The 27,271-nt window shown below is 36.7% G+C and overlaps 2 protein-coding genes across 2 annotated transcripts; both read right to left on the bottom strand.

Annotated features, from left to right (window-relative positions):
• Positions 1-4,471: 4,471 nt before the first annotated feature.
• Positions 4,472-14,231, bottom strand: LOC132308968 (probable serine/threonine-protein kinase PBL7). The gene is made up of 6 exons (XM_059807284.1): positions 13,909-14,231; positions 13,144-13,385; positions 12,910-13,045; positions 6,423-6,681; positions 5,321-5,453; positions 4,472-5,128 (listed from the first exon to the last, which is right to left on the bottom strand). Exons 1-6 carry the CDS (start codon positions 14,057-14,059, stop codon positions 4,877-4,879), a joined length of 1,173 nt encoding a protein of 390 aa, XP_059663267.1. The 5' UTR covers positions 14,060-14,231; the 3' UTR covers positions 4,472-4,876.
• A 1,554-nt stretch (positions 14,232-15,785) lies between these two features.
• On the bottom strand, positions 15,786-27,246 carry LOC132308967 (uncharacterized). Its single transcript, XM_059807283.1, has 10 exons — positions 26,477-27,246; positions 25,579-25,656; positions 23,049-23,090; positions 22,856-22,961; positions 21,826-21,893; positions 21,705-21,743; positions 21,506-21,610; positions 21,327-21,414; positions 20,169-20,215; positions 15,786-16,197 (listed from the first exon to the last, which is right to left on the bottom strand). The coding sequence occupies exons 1-10, from the start codon at positions 27,155-27,157 to the stop codon at positions 16,120-16,122; spliced, it is 1,332 nt and encodes a 443-aa protein (XP_059663266.1). The 5' UTR covers positions 27,158-27,246; the 3' UTR covers positions 15,786-16,119.
• Positions 27,247-27,271: the final 25 nt, after the last annotated feature.

Genomic DNA, 27,271 nt, shown 5'->3' with positions numbered 1-27,271 from the left:
GTAGTTCTGGTTTCTTCTTTAATTATGAAGTAATGTCTTACGTAGTATGGTACAACATTTGATGTTGGGTTGAAGTTAGTCATAAATGCTGTAACTTAATAGTATTGTTTTTATTTTTTTATTTTTATTTTTTTCTTCCCCTCAAGCAAGTAGCTTCATGGTTTATGAATAATTGTTTTGCAATATCTTAGAAATTTTTAACTTGTTCGGTTTGCATCCGTCTTACTATTATTATTCTTATAGAACATATAAGTTTTTTCTTTTTTCTCTTTTAACCAAATTAGATTCATAACCTTTACTGGCCGCATCAAATGTCATGAGAGTTGTTAATTGGGTACGCTAATAATACCATGTTATTGGTTATGTACGTAACTAGGCACAACGTTATATTTTTCCCGAACATTTTTATATGTAGAATAACTCTGTTTTCTACTAAATGGATTTAATGAATGTTAACCCTTGTTAATCCATAAAATTTGTCCTGGCCTATGAGTAAAAAATATTGACAAAATGTCTCAATTGGCATTATGCATGCGCACCTAATATCTTCTTCCCAACTCATCATCTAAATTTTGTTATAAACGGATTTAATGAATGTTAACCCTTGTTAACCCATAAAATTTGAGACAATGGATGGGATTAAGTTTATACTTTAGAGCCCAAATTTATTTTAGGTGGGATTTGGACAAATATTTTACTACCCTGAACAACCTAAAGATCCTTATATATAAAAATAGTTTATATCTTTTTATATTTTTAAGGTTATACATCATTTGTGTAAAATAAAGTTAAAATTAGATTGTTCAGAGTATCATCATGGATATTCAACAAACTTAAAAATTTAAAGTAAAAAATTATAATAATTAAATTTTAATTGGGGAAACAAAATAATAAATAATATAAAATTTTGAGCTCTTTCCAAATGCTAATAAGAATATATTCTACTAACTCCCACAAATTTTAATCATACAAAGTCTCAAAGAAAATATTAATCGGTGTTTGCTGCTATTATTCTCATAGTTCGTTTATAGAAAACTTAGTGTGTGAAACTCTGAATGAATGATTTTTCTTTTATTACAAGTTAAAATTATTGCAATACTGTCATACTACACATAATTTGGTTTATTTTTGTAACATTACCGATTTTTTTTCTTTCTATTTTCTAAATTCTGGAATTTATTTGATTTCTCTAGATTATTTTAATCCTTGCCTCGTTTTACATGCCATGCGGGTTCCGAGGGGCGTTTTGGTCAATTATTGAGTCGAGGGTTTTAGAAGTGTATTTTTAATCATTTTAAGTTAATTAGAAGCGACGGTGTCATTTTTAGAATTTTTGGAGGTCGGCACGATTTCCGGACTCGGGAACTTCTCCCAGTTTTCTCACTTTAAGTGAGAGGCGTTTTCGGCATTTCATATGTGTATGTGTATATTTATACATTTATGTATGTTGTATTAGTGGTATTTTATGGAAGGAGGTATTTTATGGCAAGGTTAAAGTTACAAAGAAGTTCAAGGGGCATTGTTGTCATTTTGACTCATGGAATAGCCTAGAGAATTCTAGAGACAATGAGGTGTCTCCTTTTGGCCCATTTCTTTCTTTCTTCTCCTCATTTTTGGACCAACCCACAAGCTCTCTTCCTCTATTTTCTTCTTTCTCTCTCTATATCTCTCTCCTTCTCTCTAAAATTTGTTCATGCTAGAGAGGATTTGGTTTAAGCCATTGTTGGCAAATTGTAGACCATTGCAAGGGCTACATCTTGGTACTGATGTTTCAAGCTTTGGGAGGGATTTGAGTTGGGAGCTTGGAGCTTGGAGCTTGAGTTTCTATCTTGAGGTAGGGGGGAGTCTAACTTACAAATTCCTATAGTTTTAGTGAGTTTCTATATGTCTCCTTGCATGATAATTTTAAGGTTGTGAAGCATGCTTATTTTTAAAAAAAATTTTGGTTAAGATGTTAAGCATAGATTGTGATGATTTAATTGTTGAAGGATGAGAAAATGATGGTTTCTTGTATTTGTGCCAAACATGCCACTTTTCTATGAGAAAATGTGAAAGTATAATCTATGTTATCAATTTGTATATTTGGATGTTTGATATGATAACTTAAATGTAAATTATGAATTTCATGAATGTTAAAGTGATTTAATCCCATGATCCCTTTTCTTTGAATCCCATTCTCTGGTTGTGGCTCACAGGATTTTTAGGAATGTGATTTAGGCTTTACTCTACTGAGCTGTTGAGTTCACCCTATCAATATTAACATTTTTCAGGGACTTGAGATGAGCCGGTAATTGATGTACATCCATGGATATCAATGTAGATAGGACTTCATTTTTTTTATACCAAAGCTATGTAAATTTTGGCCATGGAGGCCTTACTCTTGTATTTAATTCTTTGCATAAAATGAGACTTTTGTAATTCGGTCTTTAAATGATGTATTGGACTTGTATTTGGGGATACAATTAAATACAATCTCACAAAATCATTGGTGCATTTTCTTGGAACGTGTTATGTATCATTCAAAATATTTATTACCAATATTGTTATCGTATTGGGTTTTGAATTGTATATAAATACGTACACGTGCAATGGTGGTAATTAGGTGATTGGTTATTAAAGTTGGTGTACATGGGACAGTGGGAATTGCGAGTGTGGATAACCCAAAACTAGTCGACGTATAGCATGAACCGGTCGACGTATGGCATGAACCAGCCGACGTGTAGCTTCCCACATGTCGACCGGTATCCTGACAGTGAGTTTTTCACTATACATGTCCCAAACCAGTCCACGTGAATACCACACGTCAACCGGTATCTTGGCAGTGAGCCAATCATTGTGCGTGACCCAAACCAGTCGACGTATAATGTGTACACGTCGACCGATTCTTGTTCCATAAATTTTTTATTTGGTTTCCCTAATTATTCATTTATTTAAAGTTACGAGTATTTATTTTATGACCCAATAAAACTCAATAATTATATTTTAACCACGGAAAGGACTATATTGCCCGGACTTTATCTTAATTATTATGTGATATAAGTAAATGACTATTATACCCCTGAAGTCTCAAAATAATAGAATTGTGACGAATGACTATCTCGTCCTCGTTGGACTGTTATATATAAATTTAACGTGAAAGGACCATAATACCCTTGGATGATTCTGGGTTGGGTAAGGACCCGTTTAATGATCCGGATCCATGAGGAGCTGGGTCGTTACATTTTTGTTACATGATATGAGAAAATTTATTTCATGTCAAATCTATGTGGTCATACATTTTAATATTTTATTTTATTGTAATGTTTATTTATTAATAGGTTATTAGAATTTGGGTAACTTAAGAAACTCGTGCGATATAGCATGGGCTAAGATGAGATACGTTTCTTGAAACTTGTACTTAGCGCACGCTAAGGTGTTAGAACTTTGATTTTGACATGGGCTAATCTCTTGGCCGGCTCAACTCTCCCAAATCCCACCCCTATGACAAAGGAATATCTAAAGAATTGTTATATTTGGCTATATAAAATTGGAGTATTGGAATTAAAATTGTGGCCAAATACAGCCTAAAAGAAATTTCTATGGACAGTTACAAGGCTAGTTGCATTATATGGGACAAAATGTTAAAAAAAAAATAAAATAAAAAATAAAAAGGAGAACTTTCATGTAGTTTAAATATGATTAATAATCAACACATTGTAAGATAGATGGACCGACTAGAAAAAATATGATTAATAATCATGTGAAGGAAAAAATTAGAAGTAGATCATATTAGTAATAAGAGAAAGTAAATTTAAGTGGTATTGGCGACAGTCCATTATTGAAGAATTTAAATATTAATGTTACATAATTTTTAGGGACTTTAGTTTTCTTTGAAGATATGGTGGTTAATAAGGTTTCAAAGTAAATTCTATGTGTTCAAATTTAATAGCACCTTGATAATTAAAATTGAAACACGTGTTAGACCCATACCTGAGGATGAATTCACGTGGAATGAAATGGTTAAAAAAATAAATATAATAGGTACATGGATTAGTAATCACTTGGTAGTTCAAACCAAAAATAAGGAATAGGAATAACCCATCTCAATAAATATACTTATTAATCATACTAAAAATACAAAAAAGGCTTGTGCAACATATAATTACAGTGGCCTAGTTGGTAAAGTATCTAACTCCCTGAACGGGGTGTACCCATCAGCCCGTGATCGAGTCCCCCCCACCCCCTAATTCAGGCCAGGCCATGGGCATAGACGGTTGGCCTATCGAAATCAAACACACTTTACTCTTCTTTTCTCTTTTAGAACGAGCCCTAAACATTCGGGCTTTGCATTTGAAAATTCATCTAGGGCCTCTCAAAATTTTGAAAATCTCAAGCAGGCCCAGAACTAATTTGCCAGGAAAAATAAAACATTTAGTAACAAATTGAAGACGTGACAGATGAAGCAATGATTTGGTTCAAATGCGCATGGGCAAGCAAGAGAAATCACAACCTTTGTTCATTAAAGTTGAAATATAGGAATAAACTCTAAAAATTGCCAGGCCACAATTCCCCTGAAAATACAGCATTAAAGTTTGTGAATATTTGAACCAGTTTACATTACATCTAACAAATCAACCAGTTCTACAGTATTTTCGACATTGGTGGCTTCTACGGTCGAGGCTAGTTGGATAAATCAAAATTTTCATCAGATGCAAGTTTGGCAAGCGTACAAAATCGTCTCCACCAGAAGCCTATTACTACTACAACAAACTAGTTTCTTCACCAAAACCAATGACCTAAGACCAAAAACCCTAAATGATAGTGTGCACAAAACATAAGTTAGCAAGGAAGCATATATTACTGGCTTTGACTGGTTTCACACACTTCACCAGAGGTCCTATGCCTTGGGAGACTGGGTAGCATGAAAGCTAGAGCAGCTACCTACTTTCGAAGATGGTCTGTTATATTTCACCAGTGGCACCAGTGACTGCACAACATCTGCCATCAATGGCCTGTAATCTGCCTCTGGTTGCACACACATTGCAGCAATAGCAGCCACCTGAATAACGTCCTTCATTGAGTATTGACCCTCTAATGCTGGATCCATAATTTGTACAACCTTCTCCCTATCCGTGAGGCAGGGCAAAGCCTTTTGCACAAACCAGCAGTAGAAATGAGAAAGTGTAAGAAAGCAAAGGAAAATAAGAAAGAAAGAAGAAAAGGAAAAATAGATTATGTCAACAGATGGGGTGGACCTTAACAACTAAGAGAATTCCTATCATGTTATAAAATGGAATTATCAATGTAAAATCAATTGCAGAAAGGAGATGAGAAAACCCACCCAAGATACAAGAACACCTTCTCCAGGAGCTCTCTTCATATCAACTGGAACTCTGCCAGTAAGCAACTCCAGAAGGACAACTCCATAACTATAAACATCTGATTTTGTTGTCAGATGCCCAGTTAACGCATACCTGTACAGGGGACCAACCAAAGTTCAACATAAAGTAATAAAATTTGCAATGGTGAATAATTTGTTGGAGAGAGAAATAAATCCAACAATTAATAAAGAATAAAGAACCCTCTATATGATGGACGCCTATGAAGCACGGACACGGGTACTACACGACATGGACACGGACATGGTGATATGACAGATTTCAAAAAAATAGGACACCGACACAAGGATATGGCAATAAAATAATAATATATATACATATACATATATATGCATATACATATATATACACATATATATATTTTTTTTTACTCAATTTCTAATTTACATTTAACATACATAACTTTAGGCCCATTATTCTCTTAAAAAATATAGGCCCAAATACCTTTAAAATATAAACAAAAAAAGGAAGTGGTATATATTTGTATCTAAAAGTGGAATTGTTATTCTTATAACCAAACGGGTTCAAAAAGATAAGACTGCAATCTTATCACTTCTCTCTCCCCCTAGGGTTTGTTATTATCTTTTTTTACGCAGCATCCCCGTTATCTTTAGGGAACAAGATGACAGAGAGGAGGAATTGATCGCAAACAACCAGCCTATTTTAGAAACTTTTCACCAGTCGAAAAGGGCAAAAAGTCTGAAAATGGAAGTTCTCTCTCCTCCTGGACCGAGTCTCTCATTTCCTCCATCACTTAGCCTCTTTATCTCCCTCAATCTGTATTTCTATGAATACATTCAACCACACACATCTATATATCTCTTTATCCTCTATTTTTTTTCAAAAAAAAAAAACTGAACCTGTCTCCTATGCATGTTGCCGGCGTGTCATTTTTCCGTGGCCCATGTTCGACATGAAAATAAAAATTAAAAAAATAGGACACCTCTACAGAGGTGTCGGGCACGTGTCCAACACCAGTACGACAGCCCATTCCCACATGTCAGGTGCATCATAGATGGACGCAAAGATTTCACGGGTTCTTACTCAGGGGCAACATATCCCTGGGTGCCTAGTACTCTGGTGGAAACATGTCCACCAGCTTTGTCAGATCCAAGCTTAGCCAATCCAAAATCAGAAACTTTTGCGTGAAAATTTTTGTCCAACAGGATGTTACTGCTCTTAAAATCTCTGTGAATCACTGGAGGGTTGACACGTTCATGGAGATATTCCAAACCCTTTGCTGCTTCCAAAGCTATTCTCAACCGGGTTTCCCAGTCCAACTTTGAAGAAACAGACTTGGAACCTGCAGATACAGACAAACCAAAACATTAATATAGTAAGTACAAAAACTGTTATAAAAATTATTTAAGCGACCATGAAGTCGAGATACAAGAAGGAGAACACAAACTACATAATTTATACCAAAAAGACTGCTCAACTGCAAGAAAATTTACCAGCAAACCAAAAATGCCTTCTAGGATCCAGACATGCATATAGACTGCGACAAACTCACATTTGATCAATTGATTAAGGTTGTGCCCACAACAGGTACTTGAAAGAACACAGGTTTGATGTTTTAGTTTATAAGATGATTGCAGATTTTGCATGCAAGGCTTGAAATTTTGGCCAACACCAGATGAGCCAAAATGAGTTCCCATCATCTCTATCTCAACGAGTGGCAAGAAGAAATTCTGATCAAGTTACCAGAACATATTGAAGCTTTAAAAGATCATCCAAAAGAAGAGTCTGCTCGCCTGACAGGTGATAATATCAGAAAAATAAACCAACTTAAACTTGCTGCCTGAAACTTTTTCCAGCCAACCCAAGTCAAGCAGAGACTTTTCTGTTGGAAAAAGGAGCTCATTTGAGTCACAAAGCTAAACCTCTTGCTTCTGTTAACCTCTAAAGGACTCTAGCAGTGTCTTTTAACATCTAACTCAAAAGTTCGACCACAATGAGCTAACAATTCGTGATTGTATTTATAACAGTTAAACCTAAATTTCCTGCATAGAAGATATCCCACTGTTGAACCAGACAACAAATTACCTGATACTGGCAATGGAAAGAAACACCATCGAATGGGGGCCAAATAAATATTCAACTATACAACAAAAGAAAAAAACTATATCACCCGAGTTAATTCTTATAGAACATTTATGATGAAAGCAAATTTAAGTGACGTTAAATGGCATATATCATCACATGAAATCCATTTGGTTTACTCTATATAAGATGGCTCTCAATCCTACATTGATCCTAACAAGCAAGGCTAGAGATAAACATACATGATGCATTACACTAGACAAATTTATCAGATATGGGATTGCAATAAAAACTTCAACTCAAGACTTCTTGAAGAGCATATTGAAACAAATAATAGCAAAGATGAGTTCAAGAATAGTCAATCTGGAAAATCTTCAATGGCCACAAGGCCCACAGTGTAGCTGTTACAAATTCATTTCAGAACAATGGTACTCTGCAACAATCCCAACAGCACCATCATCATCTTCTCTATTGCAACTTTTTTTTTTTTTGATAAATAAAAGAATATTATTAAAAGACGCTCAAGAGGGGAGCGAAACCCAAGGAAATACAAAAGAGCACAAAGGACTCAAGCCTTCATAGAAGCCAAAAAATCAACAATTTCCCCCAACGATCTATGATCTCTCCCTAAAACCCAACAAAAAAGAGTTGAAATAATCGAGAATTTAAGCACTGAAATCGACATCACCTTTCCTTCAAAGTATCTCCTATTCCTTTCAAGCCAAATACACCACCACACACAAAGTGGCGTAGCTCTCCACGCATCCTGACTGAGAGCCCCCACATGGCAACCTCTCCACATCTCAATCAACTCTCTAGTAGATCCTGGCATAACCCAATAAAACCCAAATAAGCCAAGCATCAAATCCCAACACTCTAGCCAAAGAGCAATGAATAAGAAGGTGATCCACAGATTCCTCATCACGAAGACACATATAACAACGATTGACCACCACCTGGCTTCTCCTTCTCAAATTATCCTGGATTAAGATCCTACCCAGAACCGAAGTCCACACAAAGAAAGCCACTTTGAGAGGAGCCTTAGAACACCAAACAGACTTCCAAGGAAAACGAACTCCAGGATCAAAAGAGAGGCACTTGAAGAAAGACCTCACCTCAAAACGCCCCTTGGAGTTTGCGACCCAATACCAACAATCCGAATCCTCCACCACAATCCTCTGGTGATATAACAACTCCAAGAGACGAATTGCCTCATCAATCTCCCAATCCTAAAAGGCACGCCCGAATCGAACATCCCAAACCAGTCTCCCATTATCAAGATGATAACAGTTAACCACCAAGGCCTGCCTATCCGAAGCAATCCTGTAAAGCTGAGGAAAGGCAAGAGCAAGAGGAGCATCACCACACCACACCACACATCCTCCCAAGAACAAATCCTCCTCCCATCTCTAAGACGAAACCGAATGTGCTTGGAAAAATCATCCCAACCCTTCCGAATAAATTTCCAAACTCCCACCCCCCGAGGATTTCTAACTTCCAAAGAGCTCCACCCTCCTCTCATCTCTCCAAAACGACAAGGCACAACCCTCCTCCAAAGCCAATGTCTCTCCACACCAAACCTCCACAACCATTTTCCAAGAAGGGCCTTATCAAAGGGCACCAATCTACGAAGACCCAGCCCACCATTCCGAATAAGCCTGCATACCTGATCCCATCTCACCAAATGGAACTTAAACTCTTCACCTCTGCCCCCCCACAGAAAATTACGCTGCAACCTCTCAATCCTCTCCGCAACTGAAGATGGAATCTAAAAGAGAGAGATAAAATAAGTGGGAAGGCTAGAGAGGGTACTCTTAATCAGAGTGACCCTGCTGCCCTTGGAAAGATACTGCTTCTTCCAACCTGCCAACCTTTTCTCAAATCTATCCACAACTGGATCCCAAATCCCCACACACCTCGAAGGAGCTCCCAGAGGCAAACCTAAGAAAGAAATGGGAAAAGCACCAGTGCGACATCCAAGGATGTCAGCAAAAGTCTCAATCTCAGGAACCTCCCCAACCGGCACCAAAACGCTCTTGCCCACATTCACCTTAAGGCCGGAGACGACTTGGAACCAAATCCAGACACATCTCAGATATCTAATCTGGGACACATTCACATCACAGAGAACCAGAGTATCATCAGCAAACATCAAATGAAAGATCTCCAACTGAGAAGCAGCATCCCTGCATACCCGAAAGCCTCTCACAAGACCCAAATTAGCAGCCCTTCGCATCAATCTACTAAGGGCCTCCATCACAAGCAAGAACAAGAAGGGGGAGAGAGGATCCCCCTGTCTCAAGCCCCTTGGGCTAGAGAAAAAACCGGTAGGAGCACCATTAACAAGGACCGAAAAGCGAGCACTGGAAATACAAAACTGAATCCATCTCCTCCACCTAACACCGAACCCCATCCTCTCCATCAAGTACAGAAGAAAGCTCCAACTCACATGGTCATACGCTTTCTCAATGTCCAACTTACAAAGAACACCCGGGACCCCACTACGCAATCTGTAGTCCACACACTCACTAGCAATAAGGACTGAATCCAAAATCTGACGGCCTCCTACAAAAGCATTTTGAGAGTCCGAAATGATACCATCCAAAACTTTTCTCTATTGCAACTTGCACCCATTGCACCCATCAATTAGCTAACATAGCTACATTACAACATATTGTTGGTTTCAATAGGCAGAAGAATGCATGGTAAGATAAGAAAGGATAAAAATAAAAATAAACACATTTGTGAAACAATTGAAGTGAAAAATTTTGGAGATAAAATGCACGAAATACAATTTAAATAATTTGATCACGTAGAGAAAAGACCAATAAATGCACCAATAAGGAATAGTAACGGTCTATATCAAGGATAAAGGAGAAGGGAGGGGGTTAAACTAAAATTAACATTTGATTGAGATGGTAAGGAAAAATATAGCAAGTGGGTTGACTGAGTAATGGAATAATGAAAAGCATTTACGTATCCAACTACAAATAGTTGGGAAAAGCCTTGTTGAGTTCAGATTATTGTTTGCTTCATTAAGCATTCTATTGAACATCAATCCCACACCTGCTTCTTCCTCTTGTTTTAAAACCCGCAGATTGACATTACCTAATCTTGGGCTGACCAAAGAGGTGTTGCCATTCTCAATGCTTCAGCCACTTACAAACAGCCTACAGCCTGGATCTTTAGATCTACCATGTTTTGCAACGATATGTCTCCAGGAAACCCTTCGTAACTTGGCTTTTCAAAAATTACAGGGCCAGGTGATAGAGTCACCTGCTTTCTAGACTTCTGATTTACCTCATTACTTTAAAATTCTACGCCAAGTTCGTTTTCTTCTCCACTTAGATGTTGGCTATAAGTTACATTAACATTTTTTCTGGCATATGGTAATTAATAAATAGCATGAATACTTTAGAGGAAACCATGCCAATATTAGACAGAATACTACTCCCTCTGTCCCAAGAAAAAATGTCCAACTCTTAAGGAGAGGAAGTAAATAAGCCCCAGCAACGCAGAGCCCCATTCGCCAGTCGCTCACTATCCTATGAAGATTCTTTTGTTAATAAGTCTCTGTAAAATAAGTTTGCCGAAGCCATGCATACCCCTTACAATAGAACAATAGATACAATAGAGTGCTTCGCGCCACACTGGACACTTTTTTATAAGCTCCTAGTGCACGGAAAGTCCCTCCAAATCAGAAACACAAGATTTTGAAATAGAAGATCGCCCCCTTACTCAGTGGTGGAAGTGTCTGAGATATTTTGTTGGATGTTAGGCCCTAAAAATTACCTGGAGGGGGCCTCCTCTCAACCAGTCCGTTAGGCCTCTGGGGAGTTTGTCGATGAACTGTCTTACGCTTGTTGCGTTCCCTAGTTCGAGTGCTAAGAGGACCTTATGTCCTAATATCCTTAGTGTGAAAAGCGTTAATCATTAGATTCAGAAATCTCCTCTTTGACCGAGGGACACTAACTAGTTCAATTGTGGATCCGCTCTAGTTGGCTAAAGTTCAATTGAAAGAGCAGAAGAAATCAGCCACGCCAGCAGACACATCAGCCTAATTCCACAGCATGTTTACAATATTGCAATTGGGATAAATGGAATGGAAGTTTTGCTTTCCTCAGTTACTCAGCCCCTTTCCTGCGGCCGCCGTGAATAAGGCCAACGCTTTGAGTTAGTATTGAGAAGCTTGTATCAACCAATTCAGATTATAGGATAGTCACATTGGATTGCTCCAAGTATGCCTCCCCCTAGACCATTCATATAGATGAGAAGGGGACCTCCAGCTGACACCTGTGGTAGTTCTCAGAAAGGGCAGCGACTCAAAGAAACTAAAAAAAAAAAGAAAGAGACATAATGTCTCGATGGCGGAGAGAGGTGAGGCCTAGATTCGAATTACTGTCATCAGCCTGTTATCCCCGGCCTATCTTTGATCCGTTGAGCGAGAGCCCTTCTAGGTCTTTCCATTTTTAATGGCCCTAAATGATTCTTTTTCAACTGTTCGAAGCCAAAAAAATTTGTTGTCCCAAAATAAATGTCTCATTTGAAAAGTCAAAGTACTATTTTTTGTAACATTACCAATTTAAACTTCTTGCATTCAACTTATAAAAGTAAGCAATCACATCGATGTGGACCCACTATGGATATTTTGGCAATTCATTCTCTACCACTATAATAAAAAAATACTAACACTCATCCCCTTAAAAAGTTAGTTTACCTAAAAGGGACGTTTAATTTGGGACGGAGGGAGTACTAAAAGTCTGAATCATGCATTGACACAAGCTGCCCAAAGACTGGACAAGTCCAAAATTTAAGTATTAGTTGCTGATTTCAGATTATCAGTTAACATATGTACTAAACTGGTCAGCATAAGTATCTGTGTCAGTAATCAGGACATGATCGAACCATTTTTTCCCACATCATAACCTTCTTTCACCCTCTGTCCTAATCCGCCACACTTCTCTACAACCCCAATTATTGACACATAACGAATTCCAATTAATATAGTAGACATTGACTTGAAACACCTTCTCTTCAAAACAGGATTAAAAACTACTAATTCAAAAAAATTTAAGAAATAAATAAATAAAAAGAACCACTCCAGACAATACATTTCAAGGAAGCCGTATAGACCCGAGGCTTTCTAGTTCCTCATTAACATAATCAATGTTTTTCTTCTGAACCCTAACTTCATAAATTAACAACTTTGATTTTGTTGTCTGTCCCCGTCTTTTCACCATATCTGGTTTTTGGAGTGGTCCATTCTCATAACCGCTTATTGATTCTTATCCACAAATAAAAATAATAATAATAAATAAATAAATGCTTATTGATTCATGACAACTTAGTGACACAATCAATTCCTATTTATAATATAATCTACCTGTTCTGGAATGACAAAATAATTGTGTAATCTTACTAATTACCATGCGTCTAATCAGGCCCATTTTCCAGGGAACAATGATTTAAAATTTTAGAACCCACTTACCACTGATGGGATACAAATGCTCCTGCAGACCACCATTAGCCATGAAGTCATAAACCAACAATTTATGGTTATCATCTGAACAGTAGCCTATCAATGCCAGCAGGTATGGTGAACAGAGTCGACTCAACAGTTCTACCTAATTATTCAATAAAACCAACCAATCAATAAGAAGAAAACGCAATCCCATCCGACACATTTCATATAGAAGATGTTTAGACTTTAGAGAGATCGAACCTCTACTTTAAATTCCTCTTCTCCCTGCTTTCCAGCTCGATCCATCAACTTGACTGCAACCTTCCTCCCATCTTGTAGAACTCCTCGGTACACTAACCCAAACCCACCGTGTCCAATCACATTAGATTTGCCAAAACCACCAGTGGCCGAATGTAGCTGCTTAAAGGTGAAGAACCGTAGCCCTTTCTCAGTAGCAACTTGAATATTCAAAAAAGTGCTACCTTTATCCTCATAATCAAACCCTTCAGAAAAAGAAAGCATCAAAAGGTCAATAAATTACTCCTCTGGCTTCTAAAAACATTACAAGAAATTTAGAGAATATATATATGTGACTACGAAACTATTCTTCAACTGAGACACAGTAAAACAAACAACACTTAATTGTGACTAAACAACCAAGCAAAATGGAATTTTAAACATAGAAAACCACTAATTGTTTTCAGACAGAACCAAGGAAATGGCCAGAAATAACGAATTTTAAGTCTGACATTTTTCAGTATACCCAGCTTCACTCAACCTAAGCCTTATTCAAGTGTAAATTAACCAATCAAAAACAAAGATTATGCATCAAAACAAGAGACCTTATTTTCCTCAAAAAAATCTCAGCAACCAAACAACAGGTGAACGAGACAAAAGGATGTTAGCTAATTTTTAGGGTTTCGACGCACCAAATCTCGCGTATCAGGAATTCAGAAAAAAAAAAAAAAAAAAAAAAAATACTAATCAGATTGTTATACATACATATATATAGAGAGAGAGACTCACTTTTGTGGTTCTTTAAGCGCTTGGCGACTTTGTTGCGTATGTAGCAGTAGTAGCTGAAGGCGACGAGCAACGAAGCGATGGCGAGTGAAGCGAGCACTACGATTACCACCAGAGCTATGCTCTCCTTCCTCTTATAATCGTCTGATTCCATTGCTTCTTGTAAACATACAAAAGCCCTAATCCAAACCCTAAAAAATGGTTGGGGAATGGAATGGTGAAGCCAGAGAGAGAGAGGAGATATATATATATTAGGAAAGTTGAGAGAGAGAGGAGATTTGAAATGAAAGAGCTCACAGTGAATCAGTGAGCGTCACTTTGTCTCTCTCTTCGCTTTTGTTGTTTTGTTTTGTGGCGCGGAGAAAAGTAAACAATAGCCCAAAGATTTTCAGTGATGTCCCCGTACTTTAGTGAATTTACGATTTAAGTACTTTCAGACTGTCATATTTATTGTAAAATGCTAAAAAAATTATGAAAATGAGTTTATCAGAATTGGAATGCATAAGTTTTTCACTTCATTTACCCTCATCTATTCTCACACCGGGGGCTGATTGGTAGGCTATTTGATTTTGACTTTTATTTTGATTCGAAACAAAATAAGTGTTCTATTAAACAGTATTTTGAATAATAATCAAAAATATGTTTGGTAACATCTATTAGTTGCAAAATTTTTAAAAGCAAAAAAATCAAATATATTTGATAAAAAAGTGTTTGCAAATTTAAAAATACAATGGTTAGTCTAAAAATGTCATTTAAGAGTAACTTTTTTTTTATAAAAAAAATTACCATTCATCACTACAGTGTCAAACACGATAATACGAAAACATATATAAAGACACCGGCAACTATTCACCAAAATGTTACAGAACCCGACAAAAACAAAAACACCAAAAATAAAATGCGTACCAAACATGTCCTTATTTTTTCATAAGAAGTAAGGCCAAATGTAAAATTGGCTCGGATTTGAAATTCATAAAAAATTAATTAAAATTTTAAACTAAATTTAATTGGATTTCAAGTTGGGCGTGCTTCTAAATACAATATTAAAGTTTTGAGTGCAAATATAGAAGAATAGAAGGGCCTTAGAACGAGAAACGACCCTTTTCAGGTGCTTTGTTATACTAGTATTTTTTGTAAGGCCGGCAACTGGGGAGAAAAGACAGAAAAGTGTTCCCTACTTTCTGAGTTAATAATGTTCTACGGACACCAATTATTGTCCTTACCACCCGATGAGAAATAAAGAAGGTAAATATAGAAAAAATTACATCGAGAATGCTAAGAACAGAATCCATCGTGCAATGGGTAATGATCTTAGGTGCAAGTTCACATAAAAAAAATCTATAACTAAGATTGGTGCAGATCCTTAGAGAATATTTTTAAAGAAGTTTGTTCTGCATAAATTCAACTAGGTGTCTTTTTAAAGATGAGAACATATGTTTAAGCAGTTTCCTTTTAAGGAAGAAGATTACTCCACTTCTGCAATCTAATTTTCTTTTTCGAAAAAAACTGAAATAATATAATAAACCTTTAAAAACACACCACAATAATTGTAATAGTACTCTTACACCCAACTAGGTAATTTTGTCTTTCTATTTAGTAAGAAGTGAATCTCTCCCCAAAATGCTGTCATTCAAAGGAGAAAGGCGTGTTACCACAACTCAATTATCAGCAATAAAATTTCAAAGAATCACTTGCTCCCGATTTTGAAGATACTGATCTACCCATGTCAGAAATAAAATACTCCGCAGATCAAATTGAATCATATTAAAGAACTCACCCGTCGCAAGTCACGCAAAAGATTTTTTTAACTCAGAGATAGACATTGATTAGTCATAAAATATCCTCCGAGCAGTGTAAGATCCAGATGTTTATGAATGACATTAAGCAAACAAAGCGCAATAAGCAAGGGACGTGCCAATCTCATTGTCAAATGCCTTACCAAGGATAACAGCGTTATAACAGAAAACATAGGGAACTTGATATCCATGTATCCATCCCATCAATCATAGCCCAACTCCTCCAATCATAACAGTACATGATAATGAATTATTACATATGAAATAAAGCTGAAAGGAAAAAAGAAAAGCAAAAAGAGAATAAAAGTTGAAAGAGATAGAAGAGTAAGAGAGGCCTCGCTTCAAAAATGGAGAAAATGAACTTCAATTAAAAAATCAAGCTGCAATCCGATTTAAGCTGCAACCACCACTGACAATGTCACCTCAGTTGCAGTTTGTTGTACTGATCTGCAGCTATGGACAATGATTGTATTGAGACAGGAAAAGCTGGGCCCATCTGCATATTCCAATGAACAGTTTCACAAGGATTGAAAAGCAAGTATGAATGAAAAATTAGAGAGTAAGACGCAACCACCACTCAATATCGGGTAATGTAAGCACCCACAATTCCACAAACCATTTAACCTACTGGATGCAGAATATATACATATACATGAACTCTAGAACAAAAAAGGAAGGGTAAAAAAAAGAAAGAAAAAAAAAAAGATGGGGAAAGTTGTTTGTTGATAGATGATGGGATTTGAGACATGATCCACTGCCTGTATGAATAATATTCCCTTTTATTAGAAAGCAGTGCTTTTCCATTACGTTCATGGTTAGAAAGGAATGCTAGAATCCTCCATGCTGAAAGAACTCTTGGATGCTTTCTGGGGGTGAAGTTAGTTTCTTACCGTCATCCTTGGGGACTAAGGCATTTAAAGAAGTGCGTTTAGAGACTCTTAAGAGAATCTCAATTTTAAGCTTAAGTTACTGTTGCATAGCACATTCATTTAAAATCCATACAAAGTTTTCTACTTGGAGAAAAATATGAAGCTTAATTTGTATAGGTGCTGACATCACAACTAGGTTATTGGAGGTATAAGCACTCAAGGCAATAACATTTGTTCCAATTGTAGGCTAGCTGGTACAAGGTTTGCTATTGGAGTGATATGGACTCTTCTTTAAGGCGACAAGAATCGAAGTCTATGAAGCCCAAACGCATAGTCATGAACTTATGGTAGATGATTCATTGGTACCGATTGAATGTTTGACGAGAGATGGTTCTGGCCAATGAATTCAAGTACGCTGGATATATCGTGGGCAATTATTTGTTTCAGGAATACCCCTTGGCTATATAATTCCCTCAAATGTTTGGTTCCACAACATCACAATTCTTCAATCTTTTCAAGAGACACTAGGCACTGTTAGTAACATAATACACCTTCAACTATCCGTCTAGGAATCCTACTTCTTGCATGATCCAACAATTCTGAATCAAATATCTATCTTCCTGTAATGACTATCTTAAAATTTGAAGTGCCCCCCAAGGTTAAAAGTTGAAAACTTTGGCTTGATGGTGGTCCATGTAAAGGTTTACACTTCTGAAATGCTCCCAAAGAGGAGGGCTCACAAGGCTCTTACACAAATGTTTGGATACTTTCTTTATGTAATAATGTGGCCATCAATTTTTCCCTTTTCATGCCCGGGCACATACTCCGTGTCAGAGGATGTCTGCTTTTTTTAATGGTAACTGGTGTGCAACACAACTTTTCATCTCCTCTAGATGCTGTCTTTGCCAGTTTTAGCAAGGAGAAATAGGTTGCGTTTAATGACTACATATTATTTATGCTAATTTTTGGTGCATTTGAGTTGAAAATTATTATTTAAATTTTCAAGATTAATAAAATGACATTATTCCATTTGAATACATTCAAGGCCACTAGGGGTCGCAAAAAATGACCCAACCCATCAACCCACCAAGTAATAAATGAATTTGGGTGAACCATTTTATAGTCCGGGTCAAAAATGGGTCAGACTTAAAGGACCCTTATATATTGACCTGTCCAATATCATCTAATTCATCTCTGCTGCTCTCTCTCTCTCTCTCTACGATTTCTCTCTCTACCACGCTACCTCTATCACGATCTCTCTCTACGTCTCTCTACGATTTCTCTCTCTCTCTCTCTCTCTCTCTCTCTCTACGGCTCTCTTTGGATCCCTTCTCTCTAATTTTCTATCTTGATCCCTCTCAATCTCCAAGATTTTTGTCCTTCTCTCTCTATATATATATGTATGTATTTCTGTGTATATTTCTCTTCCAGCCTGAGTTATCAAAATCAATCAACAATACAGGTTAGGCACAGGAACTTTCACTATTTACATTGATTTTTTTTTTTTTTTCTTTTTTTTTTGGTTCCTTTCTCTACCACGCATTTGGCTCGATTTGGTACACACATGCACAATCTAATACATCACTGTGCATATATATATATGGGGGAGGGGGCGTGGAATATACACACACACATTGGGAATCTAGGGTTTTTTTAGTAGAATTATTTCAAGGCTAAACGGGTCGGGTCATGTTAGTGGGTCGGGTTTTCTAAATGAGTTGACCCGTGGTACTTGGATTTATGATATTTGAAGGTTAAAATTATATTTTGCTATGTGATTTGAGAATGATTAGTTATTTCTAAATGGTTGAATGGTTTTTTTTTAGGTAGAATTGTTTTAAAGGTTTAGCATGTTAGGTTTGTGTAAATGGGGTCTTATAAATGGACCGGATCTAGTCAACAGGTCATCTCATGTTAACCTAGATTTACATAATGGAAATTTTATAAAATAATATAAAAGAAGAATTTTGAAAAAAGATTGTAGGATATATATGAATGGGATTTTTCAACCTTTACTTACCTTCACTCGAATAGCAATAAAAATAATTTTTTATCCCAATTTTTTAGTAAATTAAGATGGAAATAGACTTTTACTGGAAAAATAGCAAGAATGTATTTTTTTTCAAAATGGGGAAAAAAAAAAAAAAGGGTCATTACAGGTTGACCCAGTCCATTTCGACCCAAACCATATTCAACCCGTTACAATGGGTTGACTATGGTTTACAACCCATATTTGACGCGGACCAAATCTGACACAACCTGCCCGTTTGTCACCCCTTAAGTAATTAACGAGTGTTTTGGTACGCTTGTAAAATGTCTACTATTCAGTCTTGGAACTCTTTTCTGACTAATAGAGTCAAGTCAAACTATGATGGATTTTTCTTGGTAATCCAGGTAAGTTAAGATTGATAGAAATATAGTTCCTTAACAATCTGTGAGTATTTGATGCCCTTTGAGTGAAATGAGGCTCTCCCTAAACATGGCCGCAAGCCAAAAATTTAGATCTAAGTTGCATCTAGGTGGACGGTGAGTCCTAAATCATCATATATCAGGCAAAAGCAAGTAACCAAGCAAGTAGGATATATGGGCATGAGTAACAAGTTTTGGATCCCTTGGGGCTCACTTTTTCTTGGGTATATCAGGCAACTAGTAACAAGCAAATTTTACAGCTATTGGAAGATCTAGATTAGGGCTCCATTTGTATTCAAAATGAATGGATTCAGATTCACTTAACCAAAGGAATGAACTTTCAACCCAACCTCACACCAAATTCCTTTACATACATCAATACTAGAGTTTCGGTTAAGCTTGAGTTCGGAAGTTTGATATGAAAATCGGGTTGGGTTTGGTTGACAGCAACCAAAGAACTATTTACCTCAAAATAACAAAGTAATGAAACATCCTTCCAGAATTACTTCTACCATTAAAATGAACAATTAAACCATGATATACTGAATTAACAATTGTCCCCTAGAAGTGAAGTATATAAAATTTTGGGTCAGGCTTGGTTTGACAATTTTTGGATTGGCTTCAGGTAACCTAATAACTTGCAGATTAAAACTAAGCCCAGCCTGAGCATTAAAAAATGCTGTTCATACCCGTAAAAATCAGGTTAGGTTTAGGTTTGCCTGCACAAATTGTAACGCTAACAAGGTTTATGTGATTCACTTGAAAGTGTGTCGCCTTTAAGTGTGCTTTTTAATAAAGAACAGGAAATCCCCCGAGTCTGAGCCATAAGCCCTTTAAAACCTAAGATAGAAACAAAATCCTAAATAGGAATATAATATAGCCCAAATGAAAAATCATTAACCACGTCATAAAGTTTCTTAAGACCATGACTTTTGACATTTATCAGACCTTTCGCAAACAGAGTTTTTAGTTTCACTAGATTTCACTTTGGTGCAGCCTGTTCCATAGAAGTAGAATATATACAGGCCAAGTTTGAGCAGTTTCATTTCAAGAATCTTTGCAATAGAATACTTGTCAAAAAAAAAAAAAAAATCTTGGCAATAGAATATGCCAAGAGTTTCTTGTTAAATTCTGTTTACGAGTTGGTAATTGCTCCAAAAATATCTGAGAGTAAGGTTCATGAGCTCACCGTGCTGCATAAATGGAAGGAGTTTACGTACCCAGCATACTTGGAACCTGCAAAAGAAACAAATATATGTCAAGGAAAAAAGAATATCTATGCCATGGCCATGGCAACAAATTCTAGAACAATTGTAACCCAAACAATCTCTCTTCAGTTTGACAGATTCTTTTGTGAAGCTCTTCAATGATATGGGAGTGAATTTTGGTTCTGATCTTGTATAATCATTCTACTAAAATTTTACATGGGTTGCAGGGTTGTGCCCCCACTGGCTCTCTCATTGAAATGGCACTAACTGATAATGAGGGGGAGTCATGGCCATGTGCAATGTAAAACAATCTAGTTATCCACTAGATCTACAGAGAACTGAATCACATTGAAGAGACCAAAAGGCCGAAAAGAAGGGAAAAGAATGTGGTGGAGATTCTGAGAAAAAAGATAATTGTTATGCATTAAAACGATAACGTTATAAAAGCTGGCTGGAGAGGAGAGACAATGAAGGTGACCTATAAAAAATAAAATCAAGGGTTTCTCGAGTATAACCAAGTGTTATTATATTGTTATTAATCATGAATTTCAATTTATTTACCCTGTAACTTTACAGGTTTATATATAAAGCATTGGCATGACTCAATGAACTTTGAAACCAATTTCTGAAAATAGGTATTTTGAAGTATAAAAAGTTATAAGAAACATAAAAACAAGGTTATTAAAATTAAGTTATATGAAAGCTGTTATGTTGGTATATGTTTTCAAATATGCTCGTCAGCACAAACTTTTTTGGTTCCAAAAATCATATATGTTTAGCATGTGTTCAATTAAGAATGTTCTACTCTAAATTTTTTAATACTCTCTTTTAGCATTCTGAAATTTTCACCAGTCTGAAGACTGAAAATTTTGAAATATGAGGCAAATTTATTACAAAGAACAGTTAGTATAATTGAATAATCTGCATCAACAGGCCATTGAATTGTGGCCCTTGTGGGGGAATCAGAATTTTATAGTGTGTTAAGGAACCACGTGAGCACCTGCCCTCGGTGGTTTCTGGATAGCCTATCATTAGCCTGTTGTGCAATTATGTTCCAAGTTCATATGAATTAGATTTTCATCCAATTTCGTGTTAGCCCATGTAAAACAATAAGCATTTTATTGATATAAGCTACTTACTCTTCTTTAAGCCTACAGGTTTTGCAAGCAAAAGAGCATTCACAAATGCACCGACATTTTCACGTAAAGCCTCCTCTGAAAAACTCACCTGTGAATAATCATCAATTTCAAGAGAAGTGTCATTTCAAGCACATATTTATTTCATTATAAAGCAGTAAAACAAAGTAGAATAACTGTACCTTCCCAAGCCCTACATGCACAATTGCAGATGGGTCTTTCTTTAAATCAATGTTTTCCTTTGCCTCTCTCACCACTCTCGCAACATCAGTCGTCACAGTACCACTCTGTATAACATATTGTGACAGATAATTATGAGGACACCTGAGTTGTTTATAGGATTGTAAATTTAATTAAGAAAATACTATAATATGAACTCACTCTAGGATTTGGTGTCAAACGGCGAAGAATTTTTGATATCTGCAAAAACATTGCAAAACTCCCCATATTTGGCAATGCATTTGATTAATTAATAAATTCCAAGACAATCAAATTCACAAACCTCTTTTCCAACAACAGGCATTATTTTTGGAGTGGCAATACATTTGTCAAAATTGACCTTAACATTGCCTGCACACGATTAAATCAAATTTTAGAGCCAAAATCATAAGTTGGCAATAGTCCAGATAAGAGAACCAGGTTTTAAATCAAACAGTTTCCTATTCAGGCCAAATAAATCAGAAATGCATTTTGTATCTGCAGAGTATAAAAAAGAAAAGGAAAAAGGTGAATAGTTGTCCATGAGTATTAACGCCAAACGATTGAAATCACTAGATGGGAAGTGGAGGGTAATTTGGAAGGAAAGCCATGGTGGATGATTCCTTTTGCCTCTCACTAAACAACCAAAAAAAAAAAAACACACACACACACACAAAAAAGAAAGAAACTGATTCATGACATGAATTAAAAAATTAACAAAGAAATTTGACTGAACGTTAAGAGTGCAAAGAAAAACATAGTATGCTTAGGTATTGGCAGGCCATAATTTGCATCTATTATTCACAGTAGGGACCATTGCTCGGTGCTGTAAAAGTTTGGACTGCCAGGCATGAGAGCGCAGAAAGAAAATAATTTTACTATAGCCATTATGTGCCTATAGAGCTAAAAGTTTAGATTTGTACCTAATAAACTCCTCCCAACAGATCACTACAATAAGCCTAGCAATAAGAAATAGGGAATGTCAGAAACAGTTCACGTGTATCTAGTCAATTCCTGTGTTGTACTTTTTGTGCATAACCCATGCATAGTCAGCTTCGATTTTCATTTCATTTAGAGTATGTTCTATTTACTTTATGAGTACATGCCGGCACAAATTATCATAGTACAACAATTATAATAGAAACGGTTCACATGTGTACCTAGTCAATTCCTGTATTGTACTTTTTATGCAAAACCCATGCATAATCAGCTTTGATTTTCATTTCATTTAGAGTATGTTCTATTTACTTTATCAGTACATGCTGGCACAAATTATCATCATACAAAAATAATAATCAGTCCCCATGGCGTACTAAAAACAATAACAAATTTACCATTCTTGATTTCCTCGATAAGCTCTGGACCGCCAACTATATCAGCTCCTGCAGCTCTTGCTTCGTCTGCAGCTGTTCCTTCAGCAAAGACAACCACCCTAACAGACTGCCAATTGACTATTATCAGATAAAACAAAATAAGATTACAGAATAAAATGTCCAAAATTATACATTGATCAAATATATACTGTACCTTTCCAAGATTATGAGGCAGTTTCACAGAACCACTAAGCTTCTGCACTTCGATTCAGATAGCAAGGTAAGCTGAATCTCTTAAAGAAGTGAAAAATGAGATGCTGAACATACTAATGCCTTAAAAATATGTAAGCAACAGAATTCAACCAGAGAATATACAACAAACACTTTGCATGCCATTCTAAACAAATGATAGTGATCTAATTTCATATGAATAACGATTAGATATGCAGACTTTCCGGGGGTTAAGGAGCAACTGAGACACAGTGGAACCCAGTGACCAAGTTTGAAGGAATCACAAATCCGATAAAATAGAGTAGACATGCCAAGTGACAAGTCACACAATGAGACTAATTGTACAATTTGAAATTTTACTTGTAAGTTGTAAGTGGTGTTTAAGTTTAAAAATCTATGTACTTGTTGATGGTAGTTCGTGATGATGTGAGGAGATAATTCCACGTCTGTCGGGGATGCTGAGATCAGAGGCTGAGTGGAGCTCCAAGCTAGCACAAGGTACTCACCGTAGAGGAGATTGAGAGAGAGAAGGCAGATTTGTTTAACACCCTATGGTAGCTCGAGCCCTAGAGGACCATTCTCAATGGTTATGGTTGTGCATATGTATATTTTTCAACCTCCATAAATGGTGAGAGTTAAGCCCTATTTATACTACTTTCATTTGGGTAAGGACCCTTGGTCATAAGAGCCAACTCCCTCTTTATCCAATGGTCGCTTTACCTAGGTAAGGACCCTTGGTAACGAGGGTAGCTCAGTCTTTATCCAATGGTCATTCTATGAGATATATATTTAATGTATTATGTGGTCTCTATTACTCGAGCTCAGCTATTAGGTATTAAACATTCTCTCCCCCTTGTGTAGACCTCGAAGTGAGGCGATTCCTTGTAACTCAGCCACCTAACCACTAATACTCAAATTCCCGCAACTGAAGATAAGGAAAGAGCCTTCCTCGGGGTTCCGCCTTCTCGCCCCGCGGGCTCTATCCTAGATCTGCGCCTCGACATCCCTACAGTTAAAAGGGAGCTCGAGAAGAGAAAAATGCCCGAGGTTACGCCTGCAGGAAGCAACCTCGGAAAGGAAGGGAGGAGGGGCCCATCTGACTGGAACGGGGCGCGTCCACAGGAGAGGAAGGGTAGCGACCCCTTCCTCGATCAGTAAATTCAGTTAGAGGACGAGTAGCTCGAGGATACTTGGTCCTTTCAGGAGCGCGCCAGATAAGTACTGACCAGGTGTGCTTATTTTCAGAGATGGTGCCACTCGAGCAGACGTTGTGGCACGTATATTAACGTACTCATACAGTACCTCTGAGAAGTTATCTTCTCCATGCCACAATTAGTGATATACAGACACGTACATGGTGCACATTGAAACAAGGAAGGTAAATGTGAACATATAAAGTTGACTGTGCAAAATGTCAAATAAAAGAGTCATAAGGGAATTAACCTTTTAAATAACCCAGATGGAGGTAAGATCACAATCTAATCAACTTCAAAGAAGCAGTAGGGGCATTTTTTTAAAAAAGTAGCACTAAAGAACTAAAGAATATTGTACAGCTTATATGAGAAAGTTCCTTGTGTTAGTGAAAAGATCCATAACCTAGATTTACGGGATATTAAAAATTTGTAAACGTTAAGGAGAATGGACGATCTTACCACATATGACAACGAAAAAGCATGTCTAGTAAATGATTAGTTGGACTTTTCTAGTAGAATGGGAGGCCACACTTCTACGAAGTACTGCAGACAATATAATACGTAGTCGCTCAACCATGACATCAATACATCTTATATGGTTTGTTTGTATCTCTGATATCTCAGTTGGAGGGTATGCTGGTTATCTCCATGTATATAGACAACCAAACTTCAACTTTCATTCACCATAGGGTTACAAATCTACCAAATGGATGGAGTATGAATTAATTCTATCAGTGGGAGAATACTTTCTTTCCCCATATGTCCAAGAAAAAGGAAAGGAAATTGGGGAAGGCGAGAGTTATGGGCTCAAATAAACTCATCGGTTATATTCCACATAGAACCCTTGAAGATCAATATGAACAAGCAGATCACATTCTCAACTCTAGATAAAATATGTTACATGTGAAAACTAGAGAAGGAAGATATTTTTACCTCTCGATAACAATATCATGACCTGGAAAATAGCTTAGTGAATATAATTAACTGCCATTTGAAGCCACCGAAAGTGGACATGTTCAATCACCATCCCTGAACTAGTTGGTCATGAAAAGCATAGTAGAGTATCTGAAGTTATGCAATTGGCATCATAACTCTAACATACATGACATGAACAATAACAAATATGAGAATAATAGACTTTAAGTTGAATTGTGCTCAAACAATTACAATATTTTTCTCAGATTCCCATTTTTTTTTTTTAATTATAGATACTTCAAATTTGCAAGAGCACAGCAAATAATCCAACAAACAATATACTAGTTCCATAGCCAGAATGATGCATAATGAGTGAAACATTTTTACACATGTTATAAAAAATACCAGGTCAGTTCGACGTAGTTCAGGAGCCAAATTTACATGAGCTTCAACAGTTTCATTGAAATTCCGCTTGGCATTAGCCTGAACCACCAGTACAAACACATAGAAATTAGTATTAAAAATTCAAGCAAAGAGGAAAAAAAATTAAGCAGAAATATTTAAGAGCAACGAAGCAACTTATGGGAAAGACATTTTCACTACATTAATTAATGGCAACAACTCTTCAAATAATTTAGATCGACGAAATACTGAATGAAAAGAACTTTCTGGTGGAATAATTGTAAAAATAAAATAAAAATCTTAATTTCCAAAACATGTAGGGAATGGTAGTTCACCACCCAACCAGTAGTAATCTATTCACATTTCCAGCTCCCTACACCTAGTTTACTTTAGTCTTTAATCCTACATCGCAATAAGGGGCATAGAAGAAATGCATTTAGTTATTGAATGAACGGCAGTTAACAATGTACTACAGGATTATATGAACAACCTTGCTATGAATATGATGTATAAATAAGAATCTCAAATGTTATATTTGTCTCCAGTCTTTCCCTTCCAACACCCACATAAGCTGAGCATACAGTCATAGGGTAATGTCTTTTAAGCAGTTAAGTATCACTTAAGATCCAAACTTTCTTAAGTCTGGTTTCAATTTATGTACATTCTATATAATTATAATCTAATAACAGCACGTAATCTACATAAACTACTTTTACAAGGCAAATTTGACAACTTGAGTAGGTAAAGGGGAAAATAAATATATATATATATATATATATATATATATATATATAATTAAAAAAAAAAAAAAAAAAAAAGAAGGAAAGAAAAAGGGCATTAAGGATAACAGAAACGGATTCACATTCATCATTAAAGCAACAAATGAATAGGAAAGACTGACCTTGACGAGCCGAATTGCCTCCTTAAGATCGTAGATAACCTTTTCCCCCTTCCTCTGTTCAACCTTAATGAGAGTCGGAAATGGAACCTTCTCCTCTTCAACAATATGCCCCGGCCTAATCCTCCGATGATCAGCCTCAATCCTCTTCCTCTCTCTCTCGAATTGCTCATTCCCCTCCTGTCTATCCTCTCTCTGCTCATTTTCTGCCGACACGTCAGCTCTATCTTCAGGCAGTGGCGCCACACGAGATGGATACGACACCGGCGTTATCGATGGCACATCTTTTACGTACCGAATATCTTCTCGAGTCCAAGTCGGTGCCTGGGCGTTCAAGGGTCTTTCGGAGATTGTATCAGCGGGTTGTGGCGTTCGATGAGGGGCTGTGGATTGAGGAGGCTCTTCTTGAGGCGGAGATGGGTCTTTGGGTTTTACAGGGTACGAAACTGCTTGTACAGGCGGAGGTGTCCTTGTTAGTTCGTGAGGTCGAGTCTCTGAGTTTGGTTCGGAAGATGAATCTGGTGGTGGTGGTGGTGGTGATGAAGAACTGAGTGATCTGTGAAACCCTAGAAATGACTTGGTCAGAGAGTAATTAGTAGTGCGGAGGAGGAGAGAAAAATGAGAGGGAGTTCTGGCGAAGCAATGACGGCGAGCTTGAGAGAGAAGGAGTTCGAAAGCCGCCATTGGTTTTCAGTTCGGAGCTCCAAGAGAGAGACAGGGAGAGGACAAGACGAGGGTTTTGCTAGTTAGCAAATACTCTCAGCTTTACCTTCCCAAAAAAATTAAAAAATCTAATAA

Source organism: Cornus florida, unplaced genomic scaffold (genome assembly GCF_030987335.1).
Source record: "Cornus florida cultivar Cherokee Brave unplaced genomic scaffold, ASM3098733v1 CherokeeBrave_3.0.0_Hap2_Chr05, whole genome shotgun sequence".
Taxonomy (NCBI): Eukaryota; Viridiplantae; Streptophyta; class Magnoliopsida; order Cornales; family Cornaceae; genus Cornus; species Cornus florida.
This window is presented reverse-complemented; position numbering and strand designations above follow the sequence as displayed.